General features: G+C 37.8%; 2 protein-coding genes across 2 annotated transcripts in view; one reads left to right on the top strand and one right to left on the bottom strand.

Moving 5' to 3' along the window:
- The window catches only part of LOC119797629 (vang-like protein 1), a 31,650-nt gene extending 19,249 nt beyond the window's left edge, over positions 1 to 12,401 (top strand). Inside the window, exons 5-9 of the mRNA XM_038306778.1 lie at positions 686 to 861; positions 3,336 to 3,469; positions 5,297 to 5,447; positions 6,695 to 6,929; positions 7,108 to 12,401. Of these exons, the coding sequence (XP_038162706.1) occupies positions 686 to 861; positions 3,336 to 3,469; positions 5,297 to 5,447; positions 6,695 to 6,929; positions 7,108 to 7,368 (957 nt within the window). The 3' untranslated portion in view covers positions 7,369 to 12,401. The remainder of the gene's footprint in view (positions 1 to 685; positions 862 to 3,335; positions 3,470 to 5,296; positions 5,448 to 6,694; positions 6,930 to 7,107) is intronic.
- Positions 12,402 to 13,955: 1,554 nt separating this feature from the next.
- Positions 13,956 to 24,320, bottom strand: casq2 (calsequestrin 2). The gene is made up of 11 exons (XM_038306780.1): positions 23,799 to 24,320; positions 21,210 to 21,294; positions 21,025 to 21,125; positions 20,823 to 20,934; positions 18,555 to 18,628; positions 18,350 to 18,480; positions 18,186 to 18,231; positions 18,046 to 18,100; positions 14,632 to 14,732; positions 14,445 to 14,519; positions 13,956 to 14,354 (listed from the first exon to the last, which is right to left on the bottom strand). The coding sequence occupies exons 1-11, from the start codon at positions 24,033 to 24,035 to the stop codon at positions 14,151 to 14,153; spliced, it is 1,221 nt and encodes a 406-aa protein (XP_038162708.1). The 5' UTR covers positions 24,036 to 24,320; the 3' UTR covers positions 13,956 to 14,150.
- Positions 24,321 to 24,661: the final 341 nt, after the last annotated feature.

Genomic DNA, 24,661 nt, shown 5'->3' with positions numbered 1-24,661 from the left:
ATTTGTCATAAATTACATCATACTAACTAAGACACTGTTCCCACTGACATAAAGTAGCTTTTGTTGTTAGTGTACTTTAGTAATATGACAAAGATTACTTATCATTATTATTTTTCACATACTTTTTTTTACAATTATTTGTTGCAAGTGATCAAATAATTGTAAAAATTAAGACTAGCATAACTGTTATCCGTTTAAATATTATTAAAACAGCTGGAATGCTGTTCATAAAGCTTCATAATTTACACAACAATCTATGAATTTAAAGTGGGCTTTTTTATTTTTTTGCTTTGTATTATTGTCATTCTTTCAAACCCAAATCTGCTTGAGCTTGACGTCAGGAAATTATGGTCCCATGATCTGCATCAGGTTTTCTGGTAAAGAGCAGAGTTTACGGTTTCAATACCAAGTCGTCCAGGTCCTAAAGCAATAAAGCAGCCCCAGATGATCGCACCAACATAAGCCGTCCTTTGCTGTAGTTGAGCTTTGGGTTCATCTTTAAGGAACTTTAAAATACTGTCTAGTCTCTGTAAATAAAATTAATGGAAACATCAGCACCCAACGTAGGAAGAAAATGATAAGGATTTTTATCACTGTACTTTCAGAAGTGTGTTTCAAAATCTTTTTGTTAAAAAAAATGTCTCCATTTATATTTATTTGACCTTTTCTTTTTTGGTTCCCTCAGGATGAAGATTACCACGGTATTGTCCAGTTTGCAGTGTCCCTGGTGGACTCCCAGCTGTTTGTACACTATTTGGCAGTCGTACTGCTGGAGCTCCGCCACATCCGACCCTGCTACAGTGTGTGTGTAATCCGCTCCACAGACGGAGAGACACGCCACTACAACATTGGGCAGCTAAGGTACGGAGTGTTGCTAGAACTGTAAAAATGACCCTCAGTCCACGCTAAGACGCATGCCGTCTAGTGGGTAGACTCTTTATGCTGGAGTATGAGTGCAGTTAGAGGGTCAGGAAAGACTGACAAAGGCTGAAAGCGAGACACGAATCTCAGTTTGGGTGAGGGATTAGAGTGCAGTACATGGCACGCTTTTTGTGTATCTATAGCTTTTTAAGATGATTGGAAATTATGTATGAATCATGAAGATGACAATTACAGTGTTACTGGACCTAATTGATTCTGAATGGTTTTGAAAGATGGTACAAATGGACTGGATGAGAAAACGGATTGAAATATGAAATAAAAAGGAAACTTGTAAACATATTCTTAATGTTTTGTCAGATATGATATAGAATGGTGCTGATAGAAAAAGCAGAAAATGCAATCCACTGAGCAGAGAATATATTCGTCAGACACTGACTGCAGCACATTGACTAAAATGTGTCTCCATACAAGTAACAATCGTATTCATTCGAATTTATCTGTGCAGCAAAACTCTCAATTTTAGGGCATCCATGCATAAGAAATATGAAAACATTAAGAATATGTTTAAAAGTTCCCTTTTTGTTCATATTTCAATCCCTTTTCTCATCAGTGTACCACAGGGGAGGTAATTTCTGCAGCCAGATATTTCTCGGCGTAGGTTTAGGTGAAAATGGGGACGAGCACGTAGGACGGCCTTATGAATGATTGATGATTAGGAGGACCACTTATTTAGATGATCCACCCGGAAATAAAAGATCGTCCTCAATACCTTTAATGTTTACTGTCTACTAAATAGATATTGAGAAGTGTTTCCTCTGTCGGAGTCTATTGTCAAATAACTTTTACATTTGTATAGAATTCTGTCTTTGTCTTTAAAAGCAAAGGAATTTGCACATAAACTTACAATATGACCTGTCTGATCATATATTTCAAATAGTAAAAAAGTTACTCAGTACATAAGTAGCCTTTCCAAAATACAGTTTTAACCCGGCTAATTTTTGCTTTTGTTCAAATAGAATTATGTTGACTTTGTGATATTTGAACTTGAGTACAGTTTTGTGGCACTCTATGCACCTTTGCTTTTAAAAAAAATGTGTTTTGTTTTGTTTGTTTTTTGCATAATTAATCACACATCAATTTTACAATATGGAAAAATAAATTCCTTAATAGGAGGAATCCAAATTACTCCTTTTTTCATTGTTAGAAAATATTGAAGAAGAAACTTTAAAAATGAAAACACATAATTTACAGCTAAATACATGAAAAGGAATTTTCTGCAGATATGAGGTATAACGTATCTGCTAAAATCAGTCTTCCCCATCACCTTTACCTTCCTCTACATCCATTTTTGTTTAAAGCTTTTAGAGCCAGTAGAAGGGCTGAGGAGGTCTGAAGCTGCAGGCCATAGACTCCTTATTTACCTGGATTGCCATGTCATGCTTGGTTGGTGGATTTGCCATACCTATATTTTCAGTCTTTGATGATCAGTAAAACATTTTTAATGAACTAAGCCTACTGCAAACATATCTATCACTTTATCCAAGACCTGTCTCCTGTTTTGCTTGGTCAATGATTGATTTCCTTGAAGGTCAATCAGTTTCTCTAAGAAGCTTCTTAAGTATTCGAGGATATTACATTTCCACAGAGGGGTTTTATTTGTATTGTAAATAAATACAAAGTGCTAAAACTGTAAGTGATATAAGTGGCAACAATCAAAGATTTTTTTTTTTATGCAAAGTTAGAAAACCAGGTAATATAGAAGAGTGTGTAGATTTCATACTAAAACTTGGAAGTAGGGAGAAATGTTGAGTCTTGCAGTGAAAAAAGATCTGGATGAATAAAACAGTTTGTAGATTTCTCAGTGCGAACCTTTCCTTTATACATCCCAATTTGCAGAAATTTAAACACAGCTGGAGGAACTGCTTGGCGTGGACGTTTACCACCAAAAAATGAATACAGATGCGATATGTATAGCTGGAAGGCACCCACCATGTGTCAAAATAACCATGGAAACAATGCTGTCAGGATGTCACAGACAGACTTTGTGAACAAATGTCAGGGGAATTTATTACAGGCAACCAGCAACTTATTAAATGATATCAGCAACTCACTAAAAAGTCTTTTAGCTCCATTTTGTGTCGGTTAAAATCCAAGAGACACTTTCTAGCTGCTTAACTGTACTATTGTGCTGATTGGACTCACCTGGTTTAATCGCTGGGCATTACAGATACATGGCATAGAGATGACATAGTGCCTCCCACCCCTGCTAAAAACTAAACAAACTGAAACCCATCACCCTAAAATTATGGTTTCAGCTTATTAATTTATTTTTTTTCTCTCTCTAATTTCTCTACTGTAACAAAATGTTTTGCTCCTATTGGATTTTAGGTCAGTATAAAAAATCTTGCTGTCTAAAAACTCTAATTATATATTCTCATTCTTCTGTCATGCAGCATTCAGCGGGCCGCTCAGACCATTCTGGAGTATTATTACAGAGATTTTCCCCTGCACAACCCTGCTCTCCTGTCTGCCTCTAAACACCGTACTGCCAAACACCTGGCCGGCCTGAAGGTCTACAATGTGGACGGTTGGTCAACTCATATGAAAAAGGATGATTTTTTCTTCTGTACAATAATGGCAATAAATCTAGTGTCATCCATAATGTCTCGATAGATCATATGCAGGTTGAGGTACAATTACTGCATTTCTAATGATGAGATTCTAACATGGTTTAGAAAATCATCATAGCTGAGTAAAAGAAAAGAAAAAGTACTAAAAAACTTTGACAAATCCCCATGACCATACCTGTCTAAATATGTTCAAGAAATTAAAGTTTTAAAGATTACCTTCAATGTCACACAATGCCCTATTTTATAGTTTAGATGCATCATCTGTACTATAGTTTCTACTGCCAGTTCAAAGAGTATTGCCTGCTAAGCTTTCTGCCCCATGCCTTACATTTTTCCTCCCCACAGCCACGTGTGCCTGTTCTTTAATGTCATATATTGTACTCTTTGCTTCGTCTAAAAGGATCTTCGGCTCACTGCCCATTAATCCTCAGACCGCTGTAGATTTCTTTATCTTCAGTATAAAAAAACAGTGCACCCTCTCCCCCATCCCTATCACATCTCAGCGGAAAGCCCTCTAGGGGGCCATGGAATTTCATGCCTTAAATAATTCATCAGAGAAATGCTAGTTTCTCACATTCTCCCACATCTCTCCTTCCTCCCTCTCAGCCTGTCTCCAGCTCTGCCTGCTCTGTCCCTTTTTCCTTTCCTGTCAACCCCCACCCATGCTTGTTCTTTCCTTTTCATTCATCCACACTCTTATTTTAGCACATATATGTAGGCCAGGAGGTAAATTGGCTGTAGAAAAATAATCTTTTTTTAGAGCAGCATTTAGTCTCTCTGACATACTGATGCATAATAACACATATATGAATAATATATATTCCCACCTGACCTGCAGCATTAGCTCTGTACCTGCATGCTTAGAAATAGCAAATGCACCAATATTGAAACCTCATGAACATGAGGCATGCCTCAGCATGAGCTCCATTAGTCAAGTCATTACATGGACTATGATCTTTGATGTGCAAAATTATGTTTATTCTCAACAAGCCACACTCAGTGAGTTTTTTTTTTTTTTTTTTTTTTGCCACATACTGGTGAAGATTCTCAGTATGTGGTATGCTCATTCCAAAAAAGCTAAAAGGGTAAAAAAACAAATCATTGGACTTTGTTTTCCAAGTTTGATTCCTTCCCGCTATCATCTCAACCCCCATCGCTATGCAAGGGACCAAAATATGTCGCCTGCTCAGCCAGGCCAACAATGACCCTAACGACTCATTTTTCAGAGGCATAGACCAGTATCGGGTATTGCAGGCCAACAACAACCTCAATGACTCCCATTACTAAGGGGTGGACCTGTTCTTTGGTTCAATTTGCATGTTTTCTAAGCCATAACAAGGCTTTGTTTGGCTACTCTATAAAGCCTGGGACATGTTTTGAATTGAAAAAGCTCCCTGGATGGGAAGGGAAACATCTTCAAACTTTAAAAAAAAAAGTCAAGTGGTTTGTTTTTTACCTTTTTTGGAATATTTGCATCATTTAGAAAGAAATTTACCTTAAAATTTTTGCTAAAAAACTGTCAATTAGACAAGATTTCCATACTATCAATCTCCTATCAGAGACTTTCATACCTCAAACTCAGTTTTTCCCCAAAACAAGTGAACCTAGATGGTTATAATCCTGAACTGAAACATTCCTGCTCATTAGTTTCCCCAGTAATTAGATCTGATTTCTCTCCATGCTCATTCATCACTAGTGGTATATTCTGCTGCAGGGTCAGGAAGTTGCTTTCCTTCAGGTCACACTGATATAATCAGTTTGCCTCTGTTCTGTCCTGGATTTAGCCCCAGGGAGCACGGCTGCAGCTCAGCCCACTAATGGAAATCAGTCACGGTCCATGGTTACACCTGCTGCAAAACGCAAAGACAATGCACACAGCGAGCTGTACTATGAAGAGGCAGACTATGAGAGGAGAGTTCGCAAACGCAGAGCCAGGTGGGTCACAAAGTCTGCATGGACTCGGATACACAGGAGATGGGAAGATACATCTTTAATTTACACTTGAACCTCATCGCAAAGGTTTTTTGGCATGTATTTGTACTTTCACCAGAAATTTAAACCCATATAGATTTCTGTTACATTTGTAGCAGATCAGACCCTTGGGTCAAAACCTTGTTAAAAATCTTCCTAATTGGAGTCCTGGAAGTCAGGTTAAAAAGAGAAGAACACTGTAGGACATTCTCCCTGTGGTGGCATGGATTTTCTAACAGCCAATTCCAAATCCATTGTCACAGATCCACTGAGGCTGAGCTGCTTTTCACAGGAATGTAACAGGATTTATGTTTGGGGGGTTTGGGAAAAAGGGATAAGGTAGAGCCTGCTGCTAATGAGGTCAGAGAATATACTACAATGGCGACGGTATCTTTTTTTTTTTTATGAAAATGTTCATGGAAAAGGGTTTAAGGAGAACCAGACAATTTTCTGAGAAAATAAACACTTTTAACATGTATGTATCATCTTTACTCAAAGTTCCTTTCATCTAAACTAAGCATCATGTAGGATACAGATGTATGAGAAAAATTAAAGTATCAGCAGTGTCTTTGCTATAATTCAAAGTCAAGTCAAACTGAGTGCAGATTAATTTTGTTTTTATGAGCTACTTGAATTCATATTTAGAGCCATGCCTATTGGTCAATATGGGTTAAAAGCACACAAAACCAATCCACTCTTTTAAAATCAATCTTTTATTTAATAGAGGATTAAACTTACCCTCAGTCAGCCAGCTGTTTTTTTCTTTTAATTTAGATCTAAGAGACCATGTTTACAATTGAAGAACGTAAATTCTTGTGTCTGGTGAATTAAATCTTTTTTGATTTAACCATATTTTTTATTTCGTTATACTGTAAAAAATCCAGTTCTTTTAATTAAAATCTGGTTTTTCGAAAAGATTCTGATGTGTTTTTTACAACTCCAGGTTCTGTGATTTTTATTATTATTATTTTTGATCTGGCTGTATAATTTTTTATTAGTGGTAAATAATCATTTTAAATGCTATTTGTGTATTAAAGATTGTTTCTGTAGAAATTGTGATTTTTCTTTACTTTTCGTATGAAACTCATTTGACACAAAAAATAAAGCACTTATGCGTTCCTGCAAATCTTTTGTTGTCACAAGTACCTCAGATTGGATCAATATACAAATGTCCAAACTGAACGGTAAATCCTGTTTTTGTTGTTAATCAGGCTGGTGGTCGCCGTGGAAGAAGCTTTCACACATGTGCGACGCATGAAGAAAGAAGACGAGAACGCTACACCGTCCGACATCATGGATGTGCGTGAAGCCGCCCTTGCTATATTTCCCTCAATGGCTCGTGCGCTGCAGAAATACCTCCGCACCACCAGGAGGCAGCATTGCCATAGCATGGAGAGCATCCAGAAGCACCTGGCTTTTTGCCTAGTCAATAACATGAGTCCTAAGGTAAGTCTGGCTTGTTATTTATTATCATATTGAAAAATACTTTAGAAACATTTATTTAAACGCCTGTTTTGCTAAAAAAAAAAAAAAAACTTTATGAATATTTCTTTTTCATGTGTTTAAAATCTAGTTATTAATGTACATCCTGAGTATGACTTTAACCTTTTTACTCTGTGTCCAGGCCTTCCTTGAGGCCTACCTGGCACCCGGTCCAACCCTACAGTACGGCCCTGAGCGCTGGATGGCTGATCAATGGACGCTGATCAGCGAAGCCCCCGTCACCAGTGGGGTTAAGGAGGGGTCAGAGTTCCTGCTAAAGTGTCTTGATTTTAGTTTAGCAATCACAGTCAAGGGCATCCCTTACATCCGCTTGACTGAAGAGTACATCGACCCCAAGTCTCATAAGTTTATACTGCTGCTCCAATCAGAAACCTCCGTTTAGTAATAAGACGGTGGAGTGGCGCTGCCGCTCGGTCAAAACCCAGAACTGTGACTGATATCTGAACTTTTCAAAAAATCCCTTTTTGTACCGTTTTTTGTACTTCTGCGTGTTGTTTATCCAATTAACTATCTTGTCATCACGAGGGACTGGATCAATTGAAAAGCATTTGTTTCAGCAGACGTTTGCAGGGCTCCGTTTAGTTATTCCTCTATGCACTACAGACGACCCTCATAAACATCTGCGGTGCCTTGAGACGCATTCCTTTTGGATTGTTTTAGATTTCTTTTTTCTTATAAACCACAATTTTTTGTGTATTTTATGGGGATTTCTTTAATGACAGACAACATATGGCACAGCTACTATCCTGCAACTTTTTGAGGTACCCCATTTTTAACACACCTGAAACAAATGAGTGGATCGTTATCCTGCCTTTGCTGAGCTACATGATGGGATTAAACCTTTAGAGTCAGGTTTGTTAGAGAGGACTTGACATATGTACCCCTTATGTAAAAGGAAACGCACCCGTGCTTCATTTTTTTCTTTTATCTGTAAGTCTGAAATATTTATAAAAAAAATATTATAATTGAGCTTTATTGATCTCACACTGGAGAAATTTACCTCTGCATTTAACCGATCCCCTTGGGAAGCAGTGGGCTTCTTCCCAAGTTTTAATCGGGAAATGCATTTGAATTAAGGTTTTAGACCTTTCAGGAAATAATCCCCACATCACCTCTGACAAAGCTTCCCTGTCCCTCAGGTAGAAAATCCTCCTCATAGCATATTGCAACCACCACCATGTTTCACTGATGGGATGTTTTAACACGGTGAGATGCTCCATTAGTTTTCTAGAACAAACTGGTGGCCTGTAGAGAAGATTTTCTACATATTTGCTTTGTCCCCTAGAAATCAAATAATTTCTTCTTACCTCTCTTGCCGATTTGTGTCGACATGACCAATATTTGTGTTGTCGGGACTGACCTGAGTGATGGATCTCTGCTGATTGGCTGATTCTTTCAATTTCATAAATAACATCCTTTTAGTGATATATTGAAGGACAGAATACAAATGCATGCTAGCTTTTTTGAGTCGTTGATTTTTTTCAAATATAGAAATTCTTTTCCTTCCACTTAACAATGATTCGTTGCCGAGTGTTTGTCTGTCGCATTACAGTCCCCACAACAACACATTAAAGTTTGTAGTTTTGTAGTGATAAAATGTAAAGCCATTCAAGGGGTGTGAACATATTTTCAGGCCACTGTATCTTTGATTAGTTTGCATAAGTCATTGTGTGCCTAGGTGCTGCGAGAAGGTTTCTCAATAAGAACAAAAGAGGAGTTTCTCCCTGTCCTCAGCATTTTCATAGAGGTTTATTTCATGTTTTTCTCGGGTGATTTCTTTATAAAATGATTTATTTTTACCAGAACTGTACTTTACTACCCCAAAGTGTTAAGCCATGTCTTATTTTTAATGTTTTACTTAGACAGTAATCTTTTAAAAAGGGTTGCTTCCTGCAGGTTTTTTTTATAAGCTTTCAATGTTTTGGTGGGGTTTTCAAAGTCCAAAGGAAAGGTATAAACAACCATCACAACAAATTTAAAAGATCACAAAGTAAACATGACCCATTTAAAAGAAAATATGAAAAATGTGCTGTTCAATACTTTTGGACAGTACTTCTTTTTTAATTGTAGCAGTTACCATGTATTACAGATGTACAGTATTTATATGTAAATACACTTTTCTCCCATTTTACTTTTTGTATAACAGTTGTGGTTTGCTTGAAACCTTTTTTTATTTTGTGATATATATCTTTTTTTACTTGTGCAATTTTTCATGATATACCTGGACTATAAACATGATTAAAGTCTTAAGAACGGGATAAAAAAGCACAGTACAAGTGAACATACTAACATTAAAGTCAGATGGTTATGAGCGCTCTCTCTATTCACTGCTGTAAACCAACAAAGTTTGAGGGAATCTATCAACAGCTGTTTTTTTTGTTGATGTTAAGAAACATTTTATTCTGGAAATTAAGAGTTTGAAAAATGGTATGGTAACTGAAGCACAAGGCAGCTCAGGACCACAGCTGAAAAGGAAACAAGGGACTTGAAAAGTTCATAAATAAAGAACCCTGCAGTTCAAAAAGACTGAAAGAACCAATGGCTGCAAAAAGGTTTATAATCATGTTACAGTATGCTGAGCCCAGGGACGGATTTACCATTAGACAAAATTAGGCAACTCCTTTTACACGTATGGTTAATACAGCTATTACTTATTTGTACACATTAATTATGTTTTTGATTAAATTGCTTTTGTTAAAATGCCATCAGAATGCTAATATTATGAATTGTGTCTTGGGGACGCCCCTTCAGTGTCCACCACATTGGATGAGTCTGTTTGCTGTGCATGTACAGAAAGGTCACAACAAACAGCTGCAAACCATTTGAAACCAAACTGCAGGAAAAGCAGTGTTGCCAACTTAGAGCTTTTGTCACTATATTTAGCAACTTTTCAGACCCCTTTAGCCCTTTTATTACAAAAAAGTGCTTAGTGCCAAATCTAGTGACTTTTTTTCTGTTACTGAAAACTTTGGCAACAGCTTATAAAAGAACCAAACTCTGCTCTCCAGAGTAAGTAGACTCGAAAGCCCGCCTCCTAATCTCCTCTATCTTATCTGCTGTTATGATTCATGCAGCTATAATTTCATTTAAATGAAACATGGAAAACAGATAAGCAGATCATGGCTTGTCTACAGTTAAAAAGAATTACTTATTTACTTTTGCTGTTGCCTTTTTGGAAACAGGAAGAAGCAATCAGCTAAGTTAGAATGGGCTTAGTGATTGGAAAATGTTGGATTGCTTTGGAGACAGCATGGAAAGTCAGCTGAGTACATTGCCAATATGAAAAGAAAAAGGGACACAAGAAAACAGAGCGGAAAACAACAATAAAATGAATAAGAGGAGAGCGACACAAGGTAGAACAAATAATGTATATTTATTCTATAAAAACTTCTTTATTAGTATAATGGCTCTGTTTTATGTGTTTTCTTCTAAGTTCAAAGGGCCCCATGCCTCTCATTGCCTAGGGCCCCACATTTCCTAAAACCGCCCCTGGCTGAGCCCAGTCTGCCTGTTATTAAATATAATGGGAAAAGGTAGAAACCCGGTGTTCCAGTTCTGACCAGCACTGTTACTCTGATGCATTTAAGTCATGTCAGTATTGCCACTTCTCTCAAACCAGCCATGTCACAATTTATATTTATATTGTATTATGAAGCTTTTCAGTACTTTTTAAAATGATAGACGCAGTTAATAGAAGGAGCTGAATGATGATCTTTTCTAAACATAAATGTTTCTCCTTATGGTTGAACTGTGCTACAATTTTATCATTTTAAAAATCTTTTGAAAGAAGCTCTATGTTGGCCTACGGTTTTTTCAGCAATCTGAGTATTTGGATAATTATTATATAACAGCCTTTTACATTGTTAAAGAGATGAAAATTCAGTTTTGTTTGGTTTGGGGTTTTTGTCCAAGTTATTGCCCTGTTTGGTTTTGAAACAGAAGTTATGTTTAATCTATTTATGATTTTTCAATATTAAAGTCTCTAAATGATCTAGGTTTGGAAAATAACTTTTGCTACTTTAGAATCAGATGCTGGTTCACTACTGTGATGTTGCATGATTTTAAAAAAATCTGATTTTACCCAAAATCCGTTTTTGCAAAATCTGGAAATAGGGATCAGAAATCGCCGCTGGCAGTAATGATTGCTTTTGATCTATAAATGTTGCTGCAAATGTTTTGTTTTGACAGATATCTGAAACAGTAGAACCACTGAAAAATAATTCATTTAATTTACTGATAAACTGAATACTTTTTCCACAACATCCCCGCTGCCTGTATTAATTGCCTCATTGGCTCTCAAAGCCATTTAATCAACTGTGCCCTTGTTCCTCTACTTCTTATTTGCTACTAAACTTGAACTTATAATATCCATTGTTTTATTAATTTGTAAGGAAACGACATCTCTATTGAGAATACCTTTTTTGGGGGGGTGAGGGAAGAAAAAGCACCTACTCCATCTTGTTGTAAAGCCAATAAGTAGCCACAAATTTATTGAACATATCTTTTTCTGAAATGTCTTCTAAATCAAGAAATGTCGTGTTTATGTTGTCTGTTTACCACAACAGGTAGTTGTACACTTGGGACCAAATGACCCATCATTATCAATAAAGTTTGGTTGTTTAAATATGTCTCAAAAACCTGACCAGTTTAAAAATAATAATTCAAAGACTAATTGTGATTTGTTCATACTTTCTGCTTTCTAGATTTTTAAGTTAATGCTGGTTCTAAAATATGGCAACAGTTGCTACAAATCTTTATACTTGAACACCGTATACTTTAGTTTAAGGCTCCCTGTAGGGAATTTTTTTTTTAAGCTTTTATTTTTGCCCAAAGCCCTGTACTGCTTTTTCTTCTTTTACTTAAAATGTTTGAAAAGTATGTTTCATGTTTTTTTTCTTCAAATTTCAAATTTATTTATTTTTTTTATTATTATTGGCTGCCAACTGTGTAAGCAATTATTGAAAATTGAAAATCAATTTTGAATTGAACAGAGTACAGTGCCAGTAATATGTTTCATCTGCCTCACTACTGCCACCTGCTGACAAATATTATAAGAGCATTCTGAGTATGTTTTGCTCAACTGATGATGTGTGAGGATACTTGATCTGTTTTATTTTATTTATGAGGCCAGTAGTGGTGTAAAATCTTGAAGTGGTCCTGTGTTCAAAGACAATGTTTGTTTAGGTGTTTTACACACGTGCCTCGGTTATCTGATATGTTTTTAGAATCTGTACAAATGTGTTTATGTTAATATTGAAAAAAACCTACGTGAAGAGAGACTAATTTTACCATATTTATGCAACTTACATGTCATGAACTCTGTTTTCGCTGTCCTGTTTTTTACAACAATTATGTCAAACAAAGACGTGTGGTCAACTTTGTAAAAAAAAAAATAATATTTGTACCAATCCCTAAGGTGATCAAATGGTTTTGCTTTTTTTTTTTATTGTCTTTTTAATGGTGACTTGTGCCTTAAAGGAATAGTACACCCAAAACATGATTAGCCTTCATTTTCTACTCACCCCCATGCTGAACAACACTCTGGAGTACTTTTTTGATATCTGAAATGCATCTGGAGATCTGGGAGGCTTCTTGCTGTCTGCTGACATTCAAATAATGGAGGTCTATGGTGCCCGAGACAGAAAGGTCCATAAAAGTCCACAAAAAACGTGTCAATATTCCTCCATACTGCTCGTCCAATGTATTCCAAGTGTCCTGAGTGGGTAGCATCCAGAATTTACTCGAAACAAAGTAATTTAGAATGTTTTTAGAGCATAAACAGTGGTGTATAGGATTTCCTGAAAGCGCGCACATGCGCGTTCACGACGCTACGGAAGCCGGCAGACCAAACCAGATGAAAGTGCGCATTCAGCGTCTGCTCTGCCAATAATGCAAGCGTAGAAGAAGAAATGTGCTGTTTACCTGTGCAAAGAAAGAAACAACAAAAGAAAAATGTCTGAGGACTTCAGTGTTGAGGAAGAGCATGAGTTCTTTGCCGAGCTTAATGCGCTGGTTTGGTCTGCCGGCTTCCGTAGCGTCGTGAACGCGCTTGTGCGCGCTTTCAGGAAATCCTATACACTACTGTTTATGCTCTAAAAACATTCTAAATGACTTTGTTTCGAGTAAATTCTGGATGCTACCCACTCAGGACACTTGGAATACATTGGACGAGCAGTATGGAGGAATATTGACACGTTTTTTATGGACTTTTATGGACCTTTCTGCCTCGGGCGCCATAGACCTCCACTATTTGAATGTCAGCAGACAGCAAGAAGCCTCCCAGATCTCCAGATGCATTTGAGATATCAAAACAGTATTCCAGAGTGTTGTTCAGCATGGGGGTGAGTAGAAAATGAAGGCTAATCATGTTTTGGGTGTACTATTCCTTTAAGGACAGTAAAAAGACTAGTGTTCTCTTCATTTTACGACGGATTCATTTAATGTCATAAAACCAGAGTTTTTCAGCTCTTTAATTCTCTTCCTTAGATTTTACCTTATTTATTTTATTTTTCCAAGATATCAAGCAAGGAAGGAGTTCTGGCTTCAAGTAGGCATATGCACAGTTTTGTTTGTGGTGTTTCACTGAAACAAACTCACTCTCAATCTTCCGTTTGGCACTTATACACTGATAATTTTAGTAATTGTTTTAGGGTTTTTTTTTATGCTGTTTGTTGCATAAATTCTGGTCTCTGCTGCGTATTTATACAATTAGTGTGGCACTTGGTATGATGATAATTGTACCTAGTTATAATTATTTGTGGAAATGTCTCTTAACAATCAGCTGGTATAGGAAGGCATGGTTCTCGCATTCCTCTGCGCCATTTCTTCTATATTTTCCACAACAAGAAGAGATGAAAATGTCCTGATTTGTACTGTTTTCCTTTTAACATTGCAAAAACTCCAAGAATAAGGAGGAAATTACACTGTTTAAAACTGCAGCTTATAATAGAAGAAATTGACGTCACCACCTTTCATGAGCAGTTGTATTGTTATAGTTTGAAAATATTTATTGCCACATCCTTCATGAGCATTGTCTATAACATTATATCACAGAGGTGTGTTTGAACCAGTTTAAAAGCCCAGCAGGCAGAGATTCAGATCATTCAGTCTTTTTTTTAAGTTGTTCAGGAGGACTGAAGTAGGAAGAGGCAACTTCAAAGAAAATTACTCCTCATCATCATCTTCCTCCTCATCCTCTTCGTCTTCATTATCGTCATCGTCGTCATCATCGTCATCATCATCCTCATCATCGTTGTCATCATCTTCAGTGTTTACTTTCCCAGAAAGGACATCTTCAATCCAGTCCTCCAGCTGCTGAGCCGTGGGCAGGTCCTCCTCATCCTCCATTTCTAACCACACGCTGTCCGCCTGCTCTCACATAAAAAAGGTCAAATAGGGTAACGTGAACGTGTGGCTTTGCTCTGCAGATCAGGTAGAACCGTAAGCTTTGGAACTTACATCTGTAACATTGACGACTCCAATCTGTGGCCTGAACAGATCTACCTTAAACGTCTTCTCCCAGTAAGGAATCAGCTGGAAAGGGTCAGAAAGAGGAAACGGCTTCAAATCTCCATCCGTTAGGTCGTTATCTCTGAGTGCCCTTCTTCTCTGACTGTTACTGTTAGAAAGCAGAAGTCAGGCTTACCAGGGGGAAGTCATCAGGGTCGATCCAGATGATACTGAGGTCAGGAAGGTGAGTGTTGTCTCTGGCTACTTCCTTCAGGATCTCTAGGAATTCATAACCATCTGCAAAACAAGAATTTTGTTGTAGGGGTGTGTTGATGTGTTTCGTTTTATTCTTATTGCAGATTTTATACGGAGCAGAGGTCTATATCAAAATGTTGAGATGTACTTTCTACCAATTTCGCATCTGAGAGAGAACAGATGAGAAACAAACATGTCACGCTTATCCCTGCTGGGGTCACAAGGGGTGCTGGTGCCTATTTACAGCTGTCTGCGGCGAGAGGCGGGGTACACTCTGGACTTTGTACTTGCTATATGTTGACGTGTTTCAGCGTTCTTTAGCATCCGTCAGCATTTTCAGCATGCTCATAACTTATACAAAACAAACATATAACTCATTCAATAAATTCCAGTGCTTTTGCCAGATTTTCCATACGTCCGGCATACGCTGGTCTAAATCGTCAAGGTGTGACAGCAGCATTAAAAGAATCACCTCCCCACAGTACATACATTTCATTAAAATGCATGAAAAAAGTCACAAATAATTTAGCTAACTTAATAGGAAAAAAAAAGAATGAAGAACCGAATATATTGGAGAGCAAACATTTCCTGATCATGTTAAAGGCATAGTATAGGACAGACATGGGCATACTACGGCCCCCGGGCCGTATACGGCCCGTTAGGCTTTTTAATCCGGCCCGCCGAACTTGTCCAAATTACCCTATTTTCACGACTGTAAGGCGCACATAAACGTCTTTTTTTTTTTTTTTTCCTCAAAATGTGCGGTGCGCCCTATGTGTGTTGTAACTGCGACTTTTGAGACCACCATGCACCATGCAGAACTCCTCATCTCCTCATTGAGGAGATGATGAAAGCGTGGCTGAGGGAGGTGAATGTAAGGAGACCAGGTGTTTTTTTCCCACTCATCACCATCTCTGGTAATCTGTGACTGCATGCGTGCCCATCTCACAGCTGATGTGAAAAACATGGTGAAACAAATTAACGCTGTGCTCGCTGTTATTCAACCGCTCGACATCGGTGCGCTTCGGGAGCGCGCCGCCAACGCGCTGCTGCTGCTCGAGATGGAAAAATTTAAGTTTTGCTGCTGGAAGCGCCGCATCAACCAATCAGAGAAGCTGATCTGGGAGCTGACAGCGAGACAGGTGTATGAGGAGACCAGGTGGTTTTTTCCACGCATCACCATCGCTGTTAATCTGTGACTGAATGAACGCTGTGCTCGCCGTTATCCCGGGAGGTCTGACAAAGGAACTTCAACCGCTCGACATCGGTGTGAAGAGGTCTTGTGCGAAATTCTGTTTCCCCGTGAAAATCTGTTCCCCCTGTGTCGGGAGCGCGCATTGCAGCCAGAGAGGCGGATCTGACCATTCTTAAGGCGCTCCTGATCATTTTTCGGTAAAAACAGCTCATATAATCATCTCAACTTTGTAACATCCATTTTAATCGGTTGCTCTTTTTAAGAAATTGTAAAATAAATACATTAACGAGGTCCTCACGCTGTTTTGTGTTTTTTTTTAACGCCAAGAGAATCGGTATTTCTCCAACTTTTGTCCCTTCAGCCTGACAGAAATAAACGTCAGTCACCGAACACAACAACACGTAGTGTATTTTTCATTTTTCATTGCTGATATAAGAGGATGGAAACTGGCTGATAGCAGGGCACACAAATTAAGACGTCCTGCGAAGATGAGAGTAGAAATCACCTTCTAATGTAAAATATGACAGATTACTGGATTAAGGACATTTATAGTATACCACATCACACATATCAATTTTAGAGAAATTGGAAACAGTTGCTCTTTATTTCCCAAAGATATGGGAGGAGGAGAGGAGATAATGGATGTTTCAGTTTACTGAAATATTCTGTTCCCCCTCCATAACAGGGGAAGAAATTGATTTACCTGCAAGTCTTTAACTGTGCTTATTCATCTCACCACCGAGAACAAATCCTGTGGATTTGGTCATATTTACTCTTTATTTGCAAAAATTTTAAGGGGGGGAACCATATATTTCAGCTGCCTGAAATAATCTGTTCCCCCTCCATAGGGGGCCTCTGGGCCGGGTCTCCTCCGGGTTCACCGCAGCGGCTGGCAGGTGTTTTTTCATCTAAATAATCTAAATCTTGCAGCTATATTTGATGTGATCAGTGGGAATAAAGTAGTTTTAATATGTTTTTAAGTGAGAAAGTCCACCTGAAAACTTAATAATTGCAGTCAGTTCATCCAGATTTCTACTGTCGGTGCACCACATACCAGCGGTACACTGACAGTAGGAACCCCTTCAACAGCAGCCTCTAGGCCGGGCAGCCTCCGGGTTCACCTCGGTGGCTGGCAGGTGTTTTTCATCTAAATAATTTAAACTGCAGGCACCAGGATACCAGCAATAAAAGCGATCATATTCTGTCGGCAGGTTTCAGGATTTTAAGTTATTTTGGAGTCATCACAGCGCTCTGTGTCATCAGCGACGTGTCTGTCTCAAGGCCAGCACGTAGGTTTGATTAATACTTTGTAATAAATAAATGAATAAAGCACAATCATACTCAGTTTTGCCCCTGCTCTATTTTTAAATACGCAGTAGAGGTATCTAAAGGTAGTAGAGGACATGTACCTGTATATAGGAAAACCCTATAGTCCGGTGCACCTTATGTGTGTGTTAAATACAGAAATGGCACACATAACTGAGACTGCGCCTTTTAGTACGGTGCGCCTTATGGTCGTGAAAATTGTCTATTTTTTTTATACATTTCAATCCCCAGGTTTAATTAATTACATTGCTTGTCCAAATGCTCCTGGCCCGGCCCTTCTGTCAAATTTTAGAACCCATTCTGGCCCGCAAGTCAAAAAGTTTGCCCACCCCTGGTATAGGACATTCTTTTTCCGGGTGGATCATCAAAATAAGTGGTGCTCCTAATTGTCAATCATTCCGCTGATATGGTTACTTAAGGCCCTCTTAAGTGCTCGTCCCCACTTTCACTTACCGGTGGTGAGTCTGACATAGTCGATATATTGCAATTCTTGTTTTTGGAAACTTGTATAAGCGATGCAAACGGCAACTTTTAAACAGAGCGTGCACAAGGAGAAATGGGCACGTGTTTAATAGGCGTTCCCTCTCCTGAGCGGGAACAGGGTTGTGCATGTGCATTTTTTTTTAAAGTGGAGAGGGCGGGTCTTTTAAAAAATTTGAGAAAACTCCTCCACTATACCTTTAAACTTTCAGTTTCCCTTACATTGATACCTTGTATATATCAGTGTTCTATAAGTATTTTCTTTATTTGTTTGATTGCTTTTAATCATCAATATTCCTACAGGTGCATGTGTTTGACCCTGAGCAGCTCTTTCATAATGTTTTACATCCTCACCAGGGTCCTCTTCCTCTGCAAAGGCCACAATGTGTATCCCCTCAATGTCATCCTCCTGAAAAAAAAGGGTGAAAACTACCAAAGTGCGAAAACGGTTTTTGAAAAAAGAGATAAATAATAATGTTTTGCAGTTTTCTGACCCAAGTTTCAAACATGTCTTCTGCACGCAGCTTCCTCAGAGTTGGTCTAGTGGCACAGAAAACACAATTAGAATGTCAGATATGAAATTATTTTTAACAGTATGGGGAAAAAAATTATTTGTTTTTTTAAATAATAAATAAATGAAGGTGTGTCTGTAGTTTACCGTCTGTGTTGAGTAATGAACTCCACCAGTTCTTTCTCAGAGTGAGGTCTTCCTGGGATGGTGACAGGCTCCTCCATGAAGGGCTCATAGAAGTCCACCTCATTCAGCTTCAGGGTGAGCTCCTTGGCCACCTGAGCCAACAGAGACAAATCAGTCATATATATAAAAAAAGATCCCAAAATGTTTTACTTAATTTTCAACTTACAGATTTTTCAAATGTGGCGAAGAATTTAATGTATGGCTGAAAGTTTTCTGCAGCTTCTTTAAATGCTTCATAATCTGAAAACAGAGGAGTGAATGAGTTATGTGGATCTCAGTGCTGTTGATAAACATGCGTATCATAGTTGTTTCTTCTGTTATAATGACTCAGTTTGTCCTTTGTGCATCAGGGAGCGGAAACATCCCATCCTTGACCTCCATGCGGTTCTCTCATGGATCACCAGATGGGATAAAGTTCCTGTGCAGCACTCTGAGTATACAGCAGATTCAGTTTCCTCTGTTTACATTTCACATTTCTCTTCTCAAACATTATTCTTAGGCTGCATTGGTATTAATGGGGTTATATTTTTGCTTTTCCGAAAAACAATGCTCCAAATAAGTCGTTTAGTTTTAGTATAGACTTTCTATGCAAATACTGAAATCGTTTATCGTTAATCAGAGGCTGTAACAAAACTATTGTTTACATGCTACATCTGTGATGCATTCTAACATTATTTAAGTGAAACAATTTGAAAACAGGATCAAGTACTCAAATGTTTTTTTGACTTTTTTAGGATATAAATAATTTGATTTTAAATGGGACACGGTGTTCCACTCAAGAGAGGTTGTTTGGGTCAGGCTTCATTTTTCTATAAAGGCTGTAATGGCTGTAATTAAGTGATTATTGGACAACTGGAAACTTCAAGTTGACTTTATTCACATTCAAAGACAATATTTAACCAAGTAAACCCAAATGTCACAATAAGCATCATTATAGTTCCTCTACTGTATTTATTTCATATTCCACTAAGACAGCCTAAATGAAAAAAAGGGATCTTTTAATGTCTATAATTCCCAGAGCCTGCTAGGTGCTGTGCCAAATCAACCTTAGTGCAGTTTTTATACTTGTAATATTTTACCTAATATGCTCAGAAATCTATGTGTTTCTGGCTCCACATTAGAAAAATCTTTTGAACCATTTCAATTGTAGCATATACTGTACACTTTCCCTCCCTTATTTATTTCAACATTTTATGCAAAAAGACTTTTAATCCACTTCAGATCCACCCTGATCCACTGATTCATTCTGGTAACAGACTTTTTGCAAGTGATAAAAATAAACAGTCATTATCTTCCAATCTAAAAATACTGTGACACATGAGCTTAACATTTTTCTCTTCCTGTAAATATGCCAACTCTATTGTTGTTTTTGCACTTTTAAAGCTTTTTATCCCTTTTCTCGTTATGTTTTGAAGTTGTTGTTTTTTTTTCAATATTTTGTACTATAACTTTTTAATATAGCTTTAAAAGGTGTTTATATAGATAATAATAATAATTAGACTATAAAAAAATTATTTATTTGTTGACTCATTATAGTCTTTAATATTGTTAAGGCTACATTATTTGATTGAATACTTTAAATATTTGCACTTTCTGTTCATTTTGAAAAAGTTAGAATTTGAATATTGATTCATTCTAATGCTTCTATTTTCCTGTAATATTGTTGTAATACGAGGGGCGTTCAATAAGTAATGCCCCTGGCGCACTTCTAGATGTTTGATCGAGCTGAAATTTTGCATGTGAAGTATTTTAAATCTCTATAGATTAAATAGCAAATTACAGCTCTGATCTAATTGTGGTTTCTGATTTACTGGTGTTAAAACTGAGTCAAGTCTGGGTTTTTGCATTTGAAAGGAATCACACAACAGCAGACTTTTGATCAAATTAAGGTAACTTATAGTGATAATGTTCCATAATATAACCTTTTAAAATATTTTGCAAGGTCATATAACAGGCATCATCACCGTAAGTTACTTTAATTTCATCAAAAGTCTCCCGTGGTGTGAGTCCATTCCAATAGAAAAACCGGATCACTGCTAGACACTCAACAGGCTCCGTTTCAGACTTTACTCAGTTCAAACACCTGTAAGTCAGAAACCACAAATAGTTCAGAGCTGTAATTTGCTACTTAATCAATATAGATTTAAATAACGTCACATGCTAAATTTCAGCTCGATGAAACATCTGGAAGCATGTCAGGGGCATTACTTATTGAACGCCCCTCGTAAAATAATGTGTTGTTGAGTTTGCTCTCTGATGCCTGAGAGAAATTCTTCCCCATTCGTTGTGTGATGAGCAAAGGTAAAATTGGATCTGTAAATCCATGGAGCTGATGCTCTAATCAAGGTCATGGAAACTTATCTCCACCGGCATCTAAACAAAGCAGGTGTAAAGGCAGCAGAAGATCTGGCATTTTACAAACTGAAGCACTCACGCTCAGAGTCTTCACTCTTGAAGTAACCAATGATACGAATATCCTCCTCCATTCTATCAAAGGCTTTAAGCTCCAAAGCATTTTCGATGATCTCCACCGGCTCCTCCAAAAGCTAAGGAGAGAAAATATTGGCAGTCATTGTAGCTATGTAGAGTGTTGATTAAGGCTCGGAGATGGAAATCTGCTTTAGAAATCTACTCACGTCTAACAAGAACTCCACCAGAGTGTTAGCAGAAAGTAAACCATCGAACTCGATCACTCTGTCATCTTTAAAAACATATACGCTTCCCTCCTCCTCCAAGTCTGTGATTAAAGGAAGATGGATGTTCATTTTAGAAACAGAAGGTTAAATACTTTTAATTAACGAAGACGTGTATCTGTTCCAACCTAGTTTCTTTGCAACTTTTGCATCTTTGAGCGAGTCAACCATACCAAACCCGATGTCCTTCTCCTCCATAACCTGAGCTACAAGCTGAAGTCAAGGAAGAAACAAAATCAGGAGTTACAATGCAAGAAAAATAACTATAGTTTCAAATAAACCTCCAAGAACATGCAATGTTTGGCAGCATGACAGGTGCATAGGCTACCCAGAGACACAGAGATAAAGTAACATAATCACTCAGTCTGCCTGCTTCTAAATATAACTACAGCCAGGGTACACAGTATATAATTGTTCAGGCATTTGTTGTGTATAGTAGAGGAGCTTTTTTGTATTTGACCTTTCCTGCAAGACAGAATATTGTAAAAGATTAAACTTAAAAGGGTTAAATAATTTACAAAATCTGATGAGTTCAATTTCCTTCCTTCTGAAAAATAAAAGAAAAAAGCCAAATAGATAACACATAGATTTGTTCTTTTCTCCAAGTGGTCAGCTTCAAAGTTCTGAACAAAAACTTCCCACCAAATACCAACAGGTCTGCTGAAGATCCAAATCATATCCTGGCTAGATAGATTACATGTTTTTGAATCATTGGGTAACATGGACATATTTTAGGACAAAATAATGAACAGTTAATCAAAGTTAAATTATTTTTCTAAATATTACCAATATTTGAGAAGTCTAAAACAAAGTGCTTCTACTTAGAAGAAATGATCATTTAAAGCAATGAACTGAAAACTGCTCTTATACTTTATAATTATTGTGCTTAAGTGAACATAATTTTTCCATTTTGATTTATGTTATTCTCCGTTCTCTTTTTCATGGGTTTGCTTCACATTTTGTGTATTTAAGCAGTCTTCTATTTTCTGAGTTGCTCTTTGTTCCCCTCTGTTGTTCTTCCCCTTAGCTCCTTCCAGTTACTTCTGTCTTCACCTGCTCCACATCAGATAATTAGTCCTCCCATTGTTCTGTCTCCCATATATACACCTCCTGTGCAGTTCTCTTTGCTGTTTTCTTATTGTTACTTGCCTTCCCATGTATGTTTTCCCCTGATGTCTCTTGGTTTTTGGTTTCCTGTATTCAGTTCTTGGGGGGTTTTTTCTCTTTCCCTTTCTGATTTGATCAAACCTGGAAGAACTAATCTCTGCTTCACTCATCTCTGCATTTGCATCCTCAACCAACCTCCACCCTACCTGACAGAGGTTGGTTCTTTTTTTTACCACTGTTGCTAAAGGTCATTTAACAATGCAAATGCACTTTTCATGTTGTGACTCTATGCATTTCCATGACAGCTTTTATTCCAAATAAATATTCAATTACAAAAAAAATCCAAGCTAGCAGCCAGCAGCAGTAGTTAAAAAACTGCATAATTAGCCATGCTAATTATTTTGCAGATCTAAGCATTTCCCCAATGCTGAAATGAGCTAAACTTTACAAGTACTATCAAAGCATTAGTGTAATAGGAGAATGAGTAATCTTATTTCTTGGCATCATTAGATTAGCATGACTTATCAATGAGTGGTGCATGTGTGCAGCATGCATTGTGTCTCAGTGCTGCAATGTTCATGCTATATAACGCTGGAGAACACACAGTTCCAACAAAGTCATGATGAATAAAAAGGTGATGCTACATGGGATATGATATTAGATTTTGTCTAAAAAAAAAAAACAAAGATAAACAAACCAATTACACATTTAAAATAGCAATATAGACCTTTTAAAAGCTGCAGGTTAGCGTCATGGACCTTAAAGCAACTTATTTCTAAATGTAGATATTTTATTTTTATTTAACCTTTACCTTCACAGCTGCTATAACGGACATCCCTGTGCTGAGGGAACAGAAAGGATAGTTTTATTCTGTTTTAGACTTTTTGTTGGCTTACCCTCAACCTGTTTGAACACATGCATTCAATTCATGCACCTCATGCTGTTCAACAAATTCTTTATATTAGATTCCATGAATGCCTGATAACAGCAGATCTGTCCACCTGTGCAGGAAAGCCTCTAGCAGGAGCTTAAAATACTTCCAGCAGGTCAAAGAGGAGCTCAGCTTCAGCTTTGTGCAAGGACAGGCAAAGCCATTTGGTGTTGGAACATTGAGAACAATTTAAGAACCAGCAAGTTTGTAGTTGCAAGAAAACAAACTAGTTTGTTTATTATAAGCTTTTTGTAACCAAGGAAAAAAAGTTTTGCTCTTTATCTGTGAAATTCTGCAGATCTCTTGGCATGTATCAGCTGACAGGGGAACAACGTGTGAGGAACAGAGCTTAAATACTTCAATGGAATGTAGACACTGTGAATTAGGCTGAAATAACCTCTAGTGACAGCAACTCATCTTAATGGATAACTGGGTATTCCTACAGTACTCACTGACCTCCAACAGTCCCCATCATATAGACGTTATTGTTTTAAAAAGAAAGCTTGATTTTATTTCCTATCCTTTGGTTTTGCAGCTTACTGGAGCACAAACATTAACCCTTACTGTAGATATCACATGTCGTTCAATCCTGCAACATTCTGCACGACAAAAAATTCAAATCTAATTAATTTTTTAATTCTTTATTTCCCTGTATTCATCCTCTACCCTCATACTTTACCTCCAGCACCAGCTCAGTCATCTGGTGTTGTTTCTGCAGCTCCTTATTGTCCGCCACTGGTTCATGGTAGAACAAGCACAGCATACTATGCTTCTTCAGGGCCTTCTTGTAATTCTTATCATTGATGTCGATAACACGGTCCTTCCCGTCATACCTAGGGAACTCTAGCCCCTTTTCAGCCGACGACACACTCACAAGGCTCAGGCAAGGGAGTAAAAACAACCAGATGGAGACCATGGTCCACGGCTAACCATCCACTCCCCACAGGATGTGGCTGGGTTTCAGTGGATGAAACTGCACCCCCAGAGAAGTAAGACAACTGCCTGGAAAGGGATGGAGAAATGTAAGATGTTCCTGCAGGAGGATTTAGTGAGCAAAAAGAAGTCGATCAGCAGGAAGTTTTTAGCATGCCCGAAGAAATCAAAAAACTTCTTAGGAAACTCTCTCCCCCCGGGGTGATTCCTCCTCCTCGCCTTCCTGTGGACACAAAGCACAGAGAGGAATGGGATCAGGGCTGCGATGAACTGTGGGTGGATACCATACATAGTCCAGCTTCTCTTCCCCTACCAGAGCAGCACAGGCCCTTTTTTAGACCAGTTGTTTGAAAACTAAAAATAGAAAAGCAAGCGAGAAAGGGAAACAGCAAAGGATGACATTGGAGGCTTATTAATAAGATTACTCTCTCACTCTGTTTCTTTTATGCAGGAGAGGAGGGGAAAATGCTGATAAGATTAGCAAATATTCATCTACAATATGGTGTTTAAGCATCTGTTTAGAAGGGGGGGGTTAGCTGAAGTTTTTGAAGTGACAGTTCCCAAGAGCATCTGCCAACAGGTGTGAAACAAACATTTCAAACAATCAGC

Source organism: Cyprinodon tularosa, unplaced genomic scaffold (genome assembly GCF_016077235.1).
Source record: "Cyprinodon tularosa strain WSP-4 unplaced genomic scaffold, ASM1607723v1 ctg590, whole genome shotgun sequence".
Lineage (NCBI taxonomy): Eukaryota > Metazoa > Chordata > Actinopteri > Cyprinodontiformes > Cyprinodontidae > Cyprinodon > Cyprinodon tularosa.
Note: the sequence above shows the minus strand (reverse complement) of the source record. Positions and strands in the feature narration are given on the sequence as shown.